This window comes from Syngnathoides biaculeatus, chromosome 23 (assembly GCF_019802595.1).
Source record: "Syngnathoides biaculeatus isolate LvHL_M chromosome 23, ASM1980259v1, whole genome shotgun sequence".
Lineage (NCBI taxonomy): Eukaryota > Metazoa > Chordata > Actinopteri > Syngnathiformes > Syngnathidae > Syngnathoides > Syngnathoides biaculeatus.
In genome coordinates this window covers 16,451,654-16,464,497 of record NC_084662.1, presented here as the reverse complement: position 1 = coordinate 16,464,497, position 12,844 = coordinate 16,451,654, and the positions used below count along the sequence as shown (strand labels likewise).

At 40.6% G+C, this 12,844-nt stretch overlaps 2 protein-coding genes across 4 annotated transcripts; one reads left to right on the top strand and one right to left on the bottom strand.

Moving 5' to 3' along the window:
- Positions 1–1,723: 1,723 nt before the first annotated feature.
- On the bottom strand, positions 1,724–9,398 carry pex3 (peroxisomal biogenesis factor 3). Its single transcript, XM_061811902.1, has 12 exons — positions 9,156–9,398; positions 8,665–8,796; positions 8,488–8,569; positions 7,301–7,344; positions 7,101–7,222; positions 6,603–6,669; positions 6,465–6,519; positions 5,796–5,934; positions 4,943–5,013; positions 4,734–4,856; positions 3,971–4,067; positions 1,724–2,854 (listed from the first exon to the last, which is right to left on the bottom strand). The coding sequence occupies exons 1-12, from the start codon at positions 9,226–9,228 to the stop codon at positions 2,771–2,773; spliced, it is 1,089 nt and encodes a 362-aa protein (XP_061667886.1). The 5' UTR covers positions 9,229–9,398; the 3' UTR covers positions 1,724–2,770.
- Positions 8,705–12,620, top strand: adat2 (adenosine deaminase tRNA specific 2). 3 transcript variants are annotated; one of them, XM_061811905.1, is made up of 7 exons: positions 8,705–8,815; positions 9,738–9,860; positions 10,051–10,155; positions 10,452–10,602; positions 10,948–11,054; positions 11,149–11,221; positions 11,414–12,083. In XM_061811905.1, the coding sequence occupies exons 2-7, from the start codon at positions 9,774–9,776 to the stop codon at positions 11,455–11,457; spliced, it is 567 nt and encodes a 188-aa protein (XP_061667889.1). In that variant the 5' UTR covers positions 8,705–8,815; positions 9,738–9,773; the 3' UTR covers positions 11,458–12,083. The 3 variants fall into 3 exon arrangements, with proteins under 3 accessions (XP_061667889.1, XP_061667890.1, XP_061667892.1); XM_061811906.1 differs by lacking the exons at positions 8,705–8,815; positions 11,414–12,083 and adding an exon at positions 12,090–12,620 and having other exon boundaries at positions 9,636–9,860; XM_061811908.1 differs by lacking the exons at positions 8,705–8,815; positions 11,414–12,083 and adding an exon at positions 11,387–11,412 and having other exon boundaries at positions 9,636–9,860.
- Positions 12,621–12,844: the final 224 nt, after the last annotated feature.

Here is a 12,844-nt window from a genome sequence, read left to right as displayed (position 1 = left end):
TTCTCAAATTCAGCATATTTATATCATAGTTGTTTATGAACCTAATTTTGGTCATTTAGATATTTATTTATCGATACAGATCGAATGATGTATATGTACATATTTAATACAGTAGACCCCAGCTATTTGTGCGGGATGGTCGTGAACAAAAAAATCTGTAGATCCTTGACACCGATTAAAATCGCATTGAAGGACAAAAAATAAGAATTTGTAAACCCCAGAAATTCTTTGAATTAGCAGAAATAAAAGGCCCGAAAATATTTTCACACCTGGTTCCACCTTGAAAAAAAAAATGTCTTTAACCTGATGGATCACATTTACATTTAAATGTTGGATATTTATTGTAGCATCGTTACATCCTATTTAACGTAAAATAACTATGACATCAACCTGAGTCTGCATTTTTCCCAGTGGTTTTTTTCCAACCGTGTTTCATGTTCTATGTTATCATATGTTGTATACTCGCTAGTACAGCATATTGACATAATTTTTAGTCCGTACACCTGCAATGTAGCATTACTTCATATTTAATGTCGATACAAAACGAATATATCAAAACTGCCTCATACCTATTCTCTCTACCTAATGTGACCTATTTGCATATTTAGGGTTCTATGTGGTAAATGTAACATACCATATTTAATGTTGTAGACACTTCGCATGCTCCATATTTACCTTATAACCCATGTCCATGCACCTAGTGCAGCCTCATAACATCATATTTCATAAAAAAAAAAAAAAAAAAAAAAAAACAATGAAGCTATGACGTCACACAAAATAGTTTTAATTGAGGGGGTTTCCAACCATGTGATCCATATGTACAACAGCGACCCCTTTTGGCAGGACCGCCGCCATAATTAGACAACCTTAGCTGAATTTCATTTCTTGATAATCTCTTTTATTTAACATCTCCAAAATTCCTCGAAGAGGAAACGCAAACGTTACAACCAAAACAAGTTGAAACTCTACTGCAAGGGCGACACCTTGTGCACAGCAAGGGAAACTGCATCGAAATACTGTACATCCAAACTCCAGCTCTGTTTTTATCTGGAATGTTTTCTCCAATAGATTCCTAGAACCAAAACGTAGCAGTGGAATGATTGATTTGAGTCATCACAAGGGAGAAAACTTGGAAGCCTTGGAAGAGCTCTGCGTGCACATTATTTCATGCCTGTTGCTTTGTATGGACAGACAGCATTATGGGAAAAAAACTACTGCAGTCCCGTGAAAAACTACCGTATTTTCATCACCATAAGGCGCACTTAAAAGTCTGAAATTTTCTCCAAAATGGACGAGGGTTTATAATTTGCCGCGCCATATGCGTGCACCTTGTTCCAAAATCTGTGAATGCTGGTGCGTGACTTTTATGAGCGGTGAATGGTTCAGATACAGAAGATGATGACTTTGATGGATTTGTGGATGCAGAATAATTTAAAAAAATGATGTTAGTATACACATTGTTAAATACTTCAATAAAGATAGCATATTGGAGGGTCACAGGGACTGCGCCTTACACCGTAATTTCCGGCCTATAAACCGCAACTTTTTCCACATGCTTTCAACCCTGCGGATTATGCGGTGATGCGGATAATTTGTAAATTTTTTTCTAACGGCCGCAAGGGGGCACTTGAGCGGGAAAGGTAAGAGTGAGACGGTGGAATCAGTGTGGCGAGGAAGTGACTTTTACCGATTGTTTTTTTTTTTTTTTAGCGCTGCGCTAGCGTTAGCGCTGTGCTAGCGTCTTGCCGTGTCTCAGTGATTTTTACCGGTATGTTTTTTTAACACGCCCTGTTTGCGCCGCACTAGCATCTTGCTGCTGTGTCTCAGTGGATTTTACCGGTATATATATGAAAGTATTAGCTAGTATTACCACCACGCTAGTGTGTTGCTGCAGTGTCTCTGTGATTTAGGTATGTTTTTTTTTTTTTTTTTTTTTTTTAAACCGGCCCTGTTAGTGCTGTGCTACCGTGTTGCTACTGTGTAGCTGCCATGGCTGTTTTTTTTTGTACCAGTATGTTTTTTTTATTTTTTTTTAAACAGCCCTGTTCGTGCTACTGTGTTGTTGCTATGTTAAGATGAGCTACTAAAACTTTGAAAACTCTGTGTACCGTCTTTCTTTGTAAATATCTCATATTTTAATGCGGGTTTCAAAGCTAGCACTTGCGGCTTATGTATGTACCAAATTGTGTTTTCTTTACAAATGTACCGAGTGAGTCTTATAAGCAGGCGCGCTCTGTAGGCCGGAAATTACGGTAGTTGCGAAAATACGCCATTTGCCGCTCTTGTCAAATACTTGCATTTTTGCAAACCTTCCCCGCATGAATGTTTAAGATCATCAAACAAATGTAAATATCAGACAAATATAACCCAAATTGTCAGAATTTGTTTTTTTTATAAGAGTAAGAGACCTGGGAACACTTAAAAATAATATTAATGATTCACCTTTAATCAAAGTAGTTTCTTCTTCTCACACCGAGTCTCGCAAAAACTCCCCAGCAGGAAGTCGACAATTACCATAGTTAAAAGTTGCCCAGAGCAACAGTTCACGCCAAGAAAAATGTTCTCAAATGAAGCAGCAGGTGAACTTAATGAAAAAGACGACAAAATGTGGCCTGTGCGTCCCACTTACCTGCTGCCTCTGCAGGGGCACCAAAACATGGCAGAGTCTCCCATTAAGATTCCATTTCCCGTGATGCAACAGTGCTTCCAATAATCCAGTTTAGGTGACATGAGTCATTAAAAAAAAAAGTTCATTATTGGTGAGGTCCTCCTACTCTTGTACTTCCTGTGACGTGCTGAAGCTGTCGTACACGTTGGCAGCAAACTCCTTCAGGTTTTCGTTCATCAGAAGGTCCTAAAAGAGGACAATGAGATTTCATACCAATTAAGGTTGCACAGTTAATCAAATTTTAACCGTGACTGACCGCCATAAATAAATCAACATGATCGCCACCAGGTTTACATTTAAAATGCTGCTTCTGCTGGATATGAACTCGAAGTACTTTCTCAACCAGCAGCCAACCAAGTACCAGGTGGCCAAGCCATGCTTAACGGTCTTGGAATGCTATGTGAGCTATATGAATGCTATGGGCCATGTACAAAGTTTATCAAAAACGCGAGCCTCGTATGGCATAGGACTATCTAATGGTTTATTTGTGGAATATAAAATGCAAAAAAAAAAAAATTGGGACTTCCCTAAAGTAATTACACGTACATATCCATCCATTTTCTTAGCCGCTTATCCGGACGAGTGTTGCGGCAGTGCTGGAGCCTATCCCAGCTGTAAACGGGCAGGAGGCAGGTTACACCCACGCAAACATGCAAACTCCACGCAGGGAGGTCCGGGATTGAACCCGGGTCCTCATAACTGTGAGGCCAACGCTTTACAGCTGCTCCACCGTGCCACCTCAGAAAGTATGTTCCTGCATATACAGTACCGGCACAAGGCTATAAGCTCGACGGCTAATAACCAGTAATGGTTAGATGCGTGCAAATTTCCCCGGCTGATGAATGAGCCTCAACTGTGACTGCCACAGCTTCATTCTGCCAGGTTGACCCCACGGGAGGCTAAAGAAGGACAAATTTGGGTGCGTTTTCTCAGTTTTGTTGCCGTTTAATGCACAACACCCCAGCAACTTGGCTTAGCTAGAACGAATGGTCTGTAATGCTAAGCACTGATGACATCAGGGGTGGGTCAAGGATGTTTCTTCCGGTCTGGCTGTGAAAGCTGGCACATATCCAGATTTTCCTTGGACTTCAAAAATGTTCTTCATTTTCTGATTAATACCCAAAATATATGTAATAATAATCATGTTACTTCACATTGGAGGGTTTATTGTACATATGAATTTGGGACATGCAGCGTGCATCCGTGATGCATAATCATGGACAAGTTATTTCATTCACTAAAATAATTTTGGTTACTCCCAAACGCCATCATTATGTTGTTGATGATGATGATGATTCTTACCTGAACAAAGTGACCTTGTGACTCACTGCAGATGGTGTTGATCTGACCGTTGATGATGGGGATGATCTTTGCCAGCGGAAGACTGGTGCATGGCAGACTACAAACACAGATGTCAATACACACTTGGGCTGAAAAATGAATCCCATTTAATTGAATTGCAAAAATTGGATCGCAAAAATATTGCAATAAGATGAAATGCAATTAGCAAACTTTTCAATGACTTTTCTGTCGCAAGAGACTAATATCTATTATTATTATTATTATTATGAATGTACTTACAGTATTTATGTTCACTGTTCAAGAAGTGCAGTCCACACGTTTAACACCACGTTTCATGAAATATGAACAGCTGGACATGGCAAAGTAGTAAAGCTAATGTTTTCATTTGCATTACTGTTGCAATCTGACCTCTACACTTATATTTACAACCCGCCTGATGTTTGACAGAATTTTGTCAAGCCACCATGCCGAATGCTTACAAGCCTGAAAGTGAAATAGTTAATTAAGTTTTACAAATACAGTGGTACCTCTACTTGCAAAGCGCCTCTAGTAACTAAAAATTCAGGTTACAAAACCCCTCCTCAGAAAAACATTGTCTCTAGTTATGAAGGAAAATTCAGGATTCGAAAGACAAAAATAGCCGGTGGATTCGCAACCTATTCACACCACATATTGAAAACTCGTCAAAGACGCCATCACATTTGTGAACAGATGCACGGGCCCACACGCGCGCAAAGACAGACACACACAGACTAAGTCGGACCTGTCAGGGGCGGAGGTGTGGGAAGAGTCAGTGGGTGGCGGGTGGAAGAACTGCGCCAGGTTGTCGAGGAGACGAGAGAATCCTCGCTGCAGGCACGTACTCAACACAATGCTGAAGTCTGGACTGAACACACAGACAACGTAAACAACAACACGTGATTTTCTGCACGTTTGCTGGAGAGGACGTGCAGACAGTGAGCGGACGGGTACTTGTCCATCATGTCCCTGGTCTCGTTGAGCAGGCGGATGGTCAAGACGTCATTCTCTGTCAGTCCGCATGCCTGAACGCAACACCTTCACATTATTACACTTGTTGTTTTGTCTTGCATTAAAAAAAATTATATATATTGTTTATTTTGTTTGTGCCCTCACTGCGCACATAATAGTTAATCCATCCACAGTTGTTTTTGTTGGTCATGTTGATTTTTTTTCCCTACAAAAACTGAAAAATCCATTTTCCTAAAAAATTTAAAACAACTTGTTTTTCAAAAACTCCTCCAAAAAATTCAAAGACAAGACAAGTTTTTCACCCCAAAATGAAATAATTTTGTAATGCATGACGACTACGTCTCTCGGCTGGCTTGGGAACACCTTGGGATTCCCCGGAAAAAAAAAAAAAAAAAAAAAATCACAAAACTCATGCTTTTTTTTTTCCATCCATCTATTTTCTGAACCGCTTATCCTCATAAGGGTCGTGGGAGTGCTGGAGCCAATCCCAGCTATTATCAGGTAGGAGGAGGGGTACACCCTGAAATGGTTGCCAGCCAATCACAGGGCACATTGAGACAAACAACCACACTCACAATCACAACTAGGGGCAATTTAGAGTGTCCAACCGTGCCACCTTTTTTCACCAAAACTATTTCTTAAAAGATGTTTTTTTTTCTTTAAAGGGTTTATTTCGAACATTTTAAAAAATATATATTTTTTGGTCTCCAGCAAATGCCAATGTCTTCTGACGTGCACTGTTTCCACTGAAGACATAGCGGCGAGCAGAATGGTGAGCTACTTTATTTAACAGGTACTCATCTGGAATTGATTCACGTTTGCGCATCATTTTGACCTGATCGGCGAGGGCGTTGTCATCATCGGCCAGCATGTATGAGGCGAGTGGGCGCTGGGTACAGTTCTCAACCTCGGCTCGGATCCAACTCACGTGCTGCTCCAACTCCAACAGACTCAAACTCTGCTTCAGACACACACTGCACATACAAAACACAATAATTGTGCTTCGGTGCACGTCTATGTATGCACATGTATTGATGTGTGTATATTTATATGTCCATGCATGTCTACGTACTATGTGTGTGTATATATGTATTTTATTTACAAACTGTAAATGTCTTCCTCCTCAATAATTGTGTCACTATGAATAATGACACACACACAGCTCAAGCAAGCAGATTCACATTTTTTTTTTTTTTTTTTGTTGCTTTTGAGGTTGTGTTGATATACACATTTGGAACCAAAGCACATTTATCTCTAAGACAAAGAACCTGTCTCCTTCCTGTGCAATATTGACAGCTGGACAATCATGTGGTGTTTACACATTGAATTTCGTATATTTGTTTGAACGGATGAATGTGGCATCGTCGCCCGTCTGGATATTGCACTCGAGGATGAACCAAACGTGTGCAAGTTCACAATTCTCTCTTCTCAGTGATAAAAAGTTGTTCCCCTATTTTTGACCACGCAAAATGTAATACTTATTGGAGTTGTTGTATGGTCTTACCCTTCCAGAGAGTTCTGCACTGACTTCTTTACTACGGTGATCAACTGTGTCAACCCTGCTCAGACACAGAGACATATTTATTATTTATGTATTGATACATGTAGCTCATAAACACAACGTTATTAATATTGTTCTTACCATCACCGAGGAGATGTTGGATGCTGGACAAGTACTGCTGTTGGACCTCTGGTGGTGCCTGAGGAGCCTGATTGGGGGGGGGGGTTAGAGAGATAGACAGAGTGAGAGAGACAGAGTGAGAGAGAGAGAGAGAGAGACACACACACACACACACACACACACACACACACACCACACACACACACGTCAAAAAGACCAACACAGGTTAAAAAGCCCAAACCAAAGGGTAAAAAAATCCAACACTAATCCTTGAAATAAAATACATGGTAATAACACACCTTTTGTTAGTATATAAAAAAAACAAAAAAACTTTTTTTTCATAATGTATATCACAATCAAATCAAAACCTTGAATTGTACACGCGTAGTGCAGCACTTTTTCCAAATTATATGACATATCGAATAACTTTTTGCAAATACGATTGTGAACCCCCACGCTATGGCTCATTGCCCCTATTTGAGAAACCCTGTTCGAGGACCTTCTCAACATGTTACTTACCGTGGGTGGCTTGCCCACAGAGTTGTCCAGGTACAGGTACCCTCCAATGATGTTGAGCTGGATCCTCAGAAGCACCACCAGCATACACGTGCTGTACACGGCTACAAGACTGCGTGTGAAACCTGTCACAGAAGATGCCGACGGCCATCGAATGAGGTCAAGATGGCGAAGCGCGAGCAGGGAAGTGATGTGTGACTTACTAATGATCTTCAAATCCTCCCAGATCTCCACTTTGTTGGCCGGCCTGTTAGAGTAACGAGCAGAGAGCAAAACTCAGCATGTTCTAGACTTCTAGACCATTCTATATTTGGTCTCCAATACTATGGATTGTCCCACCAGTGGAAATTAGAACGGCTACATCCTTCGAGCTCGTGCGTGTGACATCACCACTTTCACGGCGCCATATTGCCGGTCAAACAGAGGTGCTTGACATTGTGGGGAAACATTGAACCGGAGGAGAATATTTACAATACCCGAGAACTGCTGTGCCGTTGGTTGTCACAACAGATGAGACAGATATTCAAAGAGATAATTCTATGGAATACCAGCTGAAAACACCGTGTACGTTCCATGGAGACGACTCCGTCCTCTTTTTTTTTTTCCCAATCATAGTTAATGAATGCGGGTTTGTGTAAAACCAGTGGTCATTTATTTAAATATTGGTATTTGTATTGAATACTATCTGAAAAGATCGATGGATTCCGGCAAAGGTCAACGTGTCGCCGAACACGCTTCCGCGTTCACAAGCCGTCAAAACCGTCACTATGTCGGATTTATTCCAGCAACAAAAGTATTCGTATGCGCCCAGACTTTTATATGCTATCAAACTTTTTCATGTAAATCTCGACGACTTACTCACCAGATCCACGTGTAGATCCAGTTGTCCAAGACAAGCGGAAGCGGATCAACAGTCCAATTTCTTATCGGCAAAAACATCGATTTCGGCATTAAATACGGGTCCTCTATCCCGAGTTTATCTAATTTTTCCACGTACCGTTGTTTATTTTCACCTTCTAAATATCTGACGGCATCGGACAAAACTCTGGGCGTCGTGCTACAAGACATATTTCCGTGTCGTCTCCAATCGACTTAGCATTGACCGGCAATATGGTGACGTAAACAAAAGTCACGTGATTTTATAATGTAGGTGCAGGAGCTCTATAGAAAAGTAGAACACGCAACTTGAAACTTATTATTTCACTCATAGATTTTGTTATCCAAACCTAGCATGCAACTAATCATTTGCCCCGCCTCACCCCAACATTTGGATTTTGACCTGTTTTATTGAGGCTTTCCTTGTCTTGACCTTTATCAAGCGTGGTCCTTTAACGACCTTTGAGACTTCTTTGTTATTAAACGCTATATAAATTGACTTTACTTCACCAACCTGGTCTTCAGGACGGCGGTGAGGCTTTCTGAGTTGAGCTGGTTGACGATGGCTTCTCTCAATGGAGGCAACATAGACACAACTGAAGTGCACACCAAAAAAAAAATCCACATCTCAACAACTTAGTTCCTGCAGCGACTATTATTAAGTCATATTAATCAGTGTTGACTTCCTCACCGGTCATGTTGCACGTCCTCTGGTTGCTCTCAAAGAGGAACTGACGTCTAGCCTGAGCAATGTACTCAGTGGCCTCCTTCTCTTGGAGCTCCCTGATTTTGGAGCGGGCATATTTACCCAAGAAGTACACACCTGTATGGAGGGCAAAGTGGTAAGTATCAGTCATTAATGACAAAAGGTATCACGTCAGAGTAATTAATTGCAGTATAAATCTTCATTTTATGACAATTTAAGAACATTTACTCCACATGCTAGACTTTTTTTTTTTGGAGAGTACTATATTCCCTTTCATTTAACACATTCACGCTAATAATGTCCTGTAATATTGGAATTTTTCACCTAAAACAAGTAAGTTGAGGAGGCAGTGAATGGAAAGGATCTGAATTCAAGAAAATTAAAAATTATCAATTCAAATTAATTGACGGTTAAAATTCCATATTAGTGGATCATTGGCAAACTGGCTAACAACAGTTTTGTCACAATTTGTGTACCTCCAACTACAGCTCCGGTGACAATAAATTTCCTCTTGTGACGCTTGAGAAAATTCCAAACGGACGAAAACATCCTCGCGCAGTGAGGAATGTCCCACGGTGTGAAAGTCCACGAATGAGTCCGTACATTTATCTTTGGACGCAGTATTCGAGCAACATGGTTAGCTCATGAGTTTAGTCTCTAGCTTAGCCACGTTAGCAGTGTGGGAACTGTCATAGGCATAGACATAAGTAGGTAGACGTCGCATTGAGACACATGTGGATGATTCTGCCATATTAGATGTGGAAATGTAAATCGAAAGGGGAAAATTAATAGCTGTAAGATAAAATAAATATTACGTTTGGTTATATTTTTATTTTATGAAATTTTTTACTTTTTTGAAAAGTAATATTTTAAAATATTTATATATTTTAAGAAGGGAAAAATGTTATAATTGTCATTTATCATTGAAATGCGACGTTAAACCGGAAAATGGTCCGTCCAATATTATCCTCCTCTTCACGTGCTGCTTCCGGATATGAAACAATCTCTGTAACAGGACACATGGAAAACTAATACACTTTTTTAAAAATGCATTCTAGGTCAAATTCTTTTTACGAGCATAATGCAAAGTTGCCATGACAACGGAGGAGCAGTGCCGGAAAGTTGGTTTTTATCCAACGAACGAGGAAGTCGCGAAGTGGATGGACCGCGCGTTTGACATGGTGACTTTTTTTCTGTGATATGTCGACTATTAATATGTGTTTAATCACATCATTATTTAGTGTGTGTATGGATGCGTGTTGGGGGGGGCGAGGGAGTGATGATCCCCATGAGGAATTATCAGGATGTAGATGTTTATTGTTTTTATACTTTATATTTTATCCTGTGCGTGTGTGTGTTTGTTGTATGCAGGCAAAAGATGCCTTGGACAATGGAGAAGTTCCAGTAGGATGTTTGATGGTCCACAAAAATGAAGTGGTCGGGAGTGGACGGAATGAAGTCAACGAGACCAAAAATGTAGGTGGAGGAATTTTGGAAAAAAAAAAAAAAAAAACTCGAGTGGAGCAGTATGGTATCAATTGACCTATTCCCCACCCAAGAAAACAATTTCCTTTTTTTTTTAAACTACATACTTCCAGTTTCTTCGCACCAATTAAAATTGGCGATCACGTTTTAGAAAAATAGCCGCAAGAGAGGTCTGAAACATCACTAAAACCAAGTTGTCAGCACACAATGTTCTTCTGTGCACTTTGTTGGTAGCCATGTTTTGAGTGTAAGTAGTGCGGCTAAATTATATGCATTTGTGTTTTAAGGCCACACGACATGCAGAAATGGTGGCACTGGACCAGCTCCTGGATTGGTGTCGCCAAGGCAAACAGGAAGTGAGGAGCGTGTGCGAGCAGACGGTTTTGTACGTCACGGTGGAGCCGTGCATCATGTGCGCTGCCGCACTCCGCCTGATGAGTATCCTTCCCTCAGAGCGAGGACTAAAGACCTTTTCACACAAAGAGGAGACAAACAAGGAACTGAGTGCATCCCATACTTATTTCAAAGGAGGTTCTCTGAGTTTCTAAGTTACCGTGACGCTACTCCTAAATAGAACATTTTTCTAGTTCCTATTCAAAGGCACGTGCCGTCATAAGCACTCTGCACTTGCTGCTGAAAAGGCCTGAAGTCCCATTTAGTCTTACACAAATTTTAGCCAAGGAAATCCCAAGTTGTAAAATTCTCAAGGCATCCTTCTGCTTTACTTCCTTCTCGAATGTGTGTTTTTGCCTTTTTTTTTTTTCAACCTTGACCGTCTCGTGGACATTCCGGTGGTGGCGTACGGTTGCCGGAACGACCGCTTCGGCGGCTGCGGCTCCGTCCTGGACGTGGCCTCGGCGGAGCTACCTCGCACAGGAACCTCTTTCAAGGTTACCGCAAGTGAAGCGTGTCAATGTGATGCACGCCCGTATGGTGCATAGTGTGTGCGCATGTGAGTGAACTTGCACGTGTGTACGTGTGCAGTGCATCTCGGGCCACAGAGCAGACGAAGCCGTGGAGATGCTGAAGATGTTCTACAAGCAGGAGAACCCAAACGGTAAGCAGAAAATGGCCCTTTTTTCTATGACACTTAAAGGGGAAATCCAGTGCTTTGCATGAACAGTGTATCCAATAGGTTAAGTAATATGTATTGTGATGTTAAATCCTTTCTCATTTAATAAGTGTCTTGAGAAGATTTTTATCGACAATTACGAATTTTCAGGGGCGCTATGATTTTTGTGAGTCACAGAGGCGTGCCGCGAGCCGAGTTTCGACGTCCAGGGAGGCCGTTAGCCGAGCTTCGGTGGCGGCGGAGGCCTTTAGCCGAGCTTCAGTGTCCGAGCCTAACAGCCTCTGATGCCTGGAAGCTCAACTCGCGGTCCGCTGCCGGAGCTCGCTCGTCAGACTCCGCGTCATTCCGCCTGAAGAACCATCCGGATATTCAACATTATTACAGCCACAGGTTTAAATCTGTATGGAAGTATTCCTCCGTCTTCCCGATCAACTGATACTGTTATTTCTTCACCAGATGAGGATAAATACAAGAAATCGGCGCTGGGCATAAATGGTGTCCCTTTGTTGCGGAACGGTACACGTTACATCCACACACGTAGGTCATGTGACTCGCAAAAATGGCAGCACCTTAAAATTTGTAATTGTCTATTATAATCTTCTCAAAACACTAATGAGAGAGGATTTAACATCACATTGTCAAAATAGGGTACATATTACATGACCTATTGATACACTGTTCATGCAAAGCACTGGATTTCCCCTTTAAGCACATTCAAATGTCACCTAAAACACACATTGGTAATCTTATTTTTACACATGACAGTAAATAAATGTTTAAATGTGACTTAATATCATGGTTAGAAATATGCACACGCTTTCAGTTTTTCAGACAGAAACATCTTCTCTTTCAGCCCCCAACCCCAAAACCAGGAAGGAGTGAGACAGATTTTTCCATAAATGTTTGTATTTGTGTTTGTATTTATCTTTTTTTAGTTTCATTTTTTATCATCCACCCTCGTGTTTGAAATAGGGACACTTTGCGTGACCTTCCAGCAGGGGGAGTACCCGATTAATTTACATCTTTGTTTGAAATATGACCGTGTGCAGCTTCCAATAAGCTTCCCTTTTCATGTTAACAGTTTGTGCTTTTGATATTTTCACATTCTTGTGAATATTACTTTAACGCATGTTCAATAAAAGCAACATTGTGACGGGAAACCACTTTGGTTTATTAGCATAAATATAATATATAAATATAAATATATGCAAATTTATGCTGAGTATTTGCGTGTTTGGATGTGTCACCTCAAGGAGATGCGTGAAGAAGAAGGCGCGCACACTCGTCACATTTTAAAACAAGCACAGTAAAATAATACAAGATGTCACTCTTTGTAAAGGTTAGAACATCACCCAGGAAAATAAAGGTGGCTTTTGACGTTAAATTTGAGTTATTTGTTGCTTTTATTTTGACACAGATGACCGCATTGTTATTCTTGTGTTTTTAAGCATGAAAAAAACTTTTTTTTTTTTAAATGTCGTGATGGCCACCTATCTGTCTTACAAATTTAATCTACCAGACTTCATTTTGCTTTTTATAAATAAGGCGGTCAAAATATAAACAGCTGTCAATGTGATGAATTTTTTTTAATTTTTATTTTTTAGTACC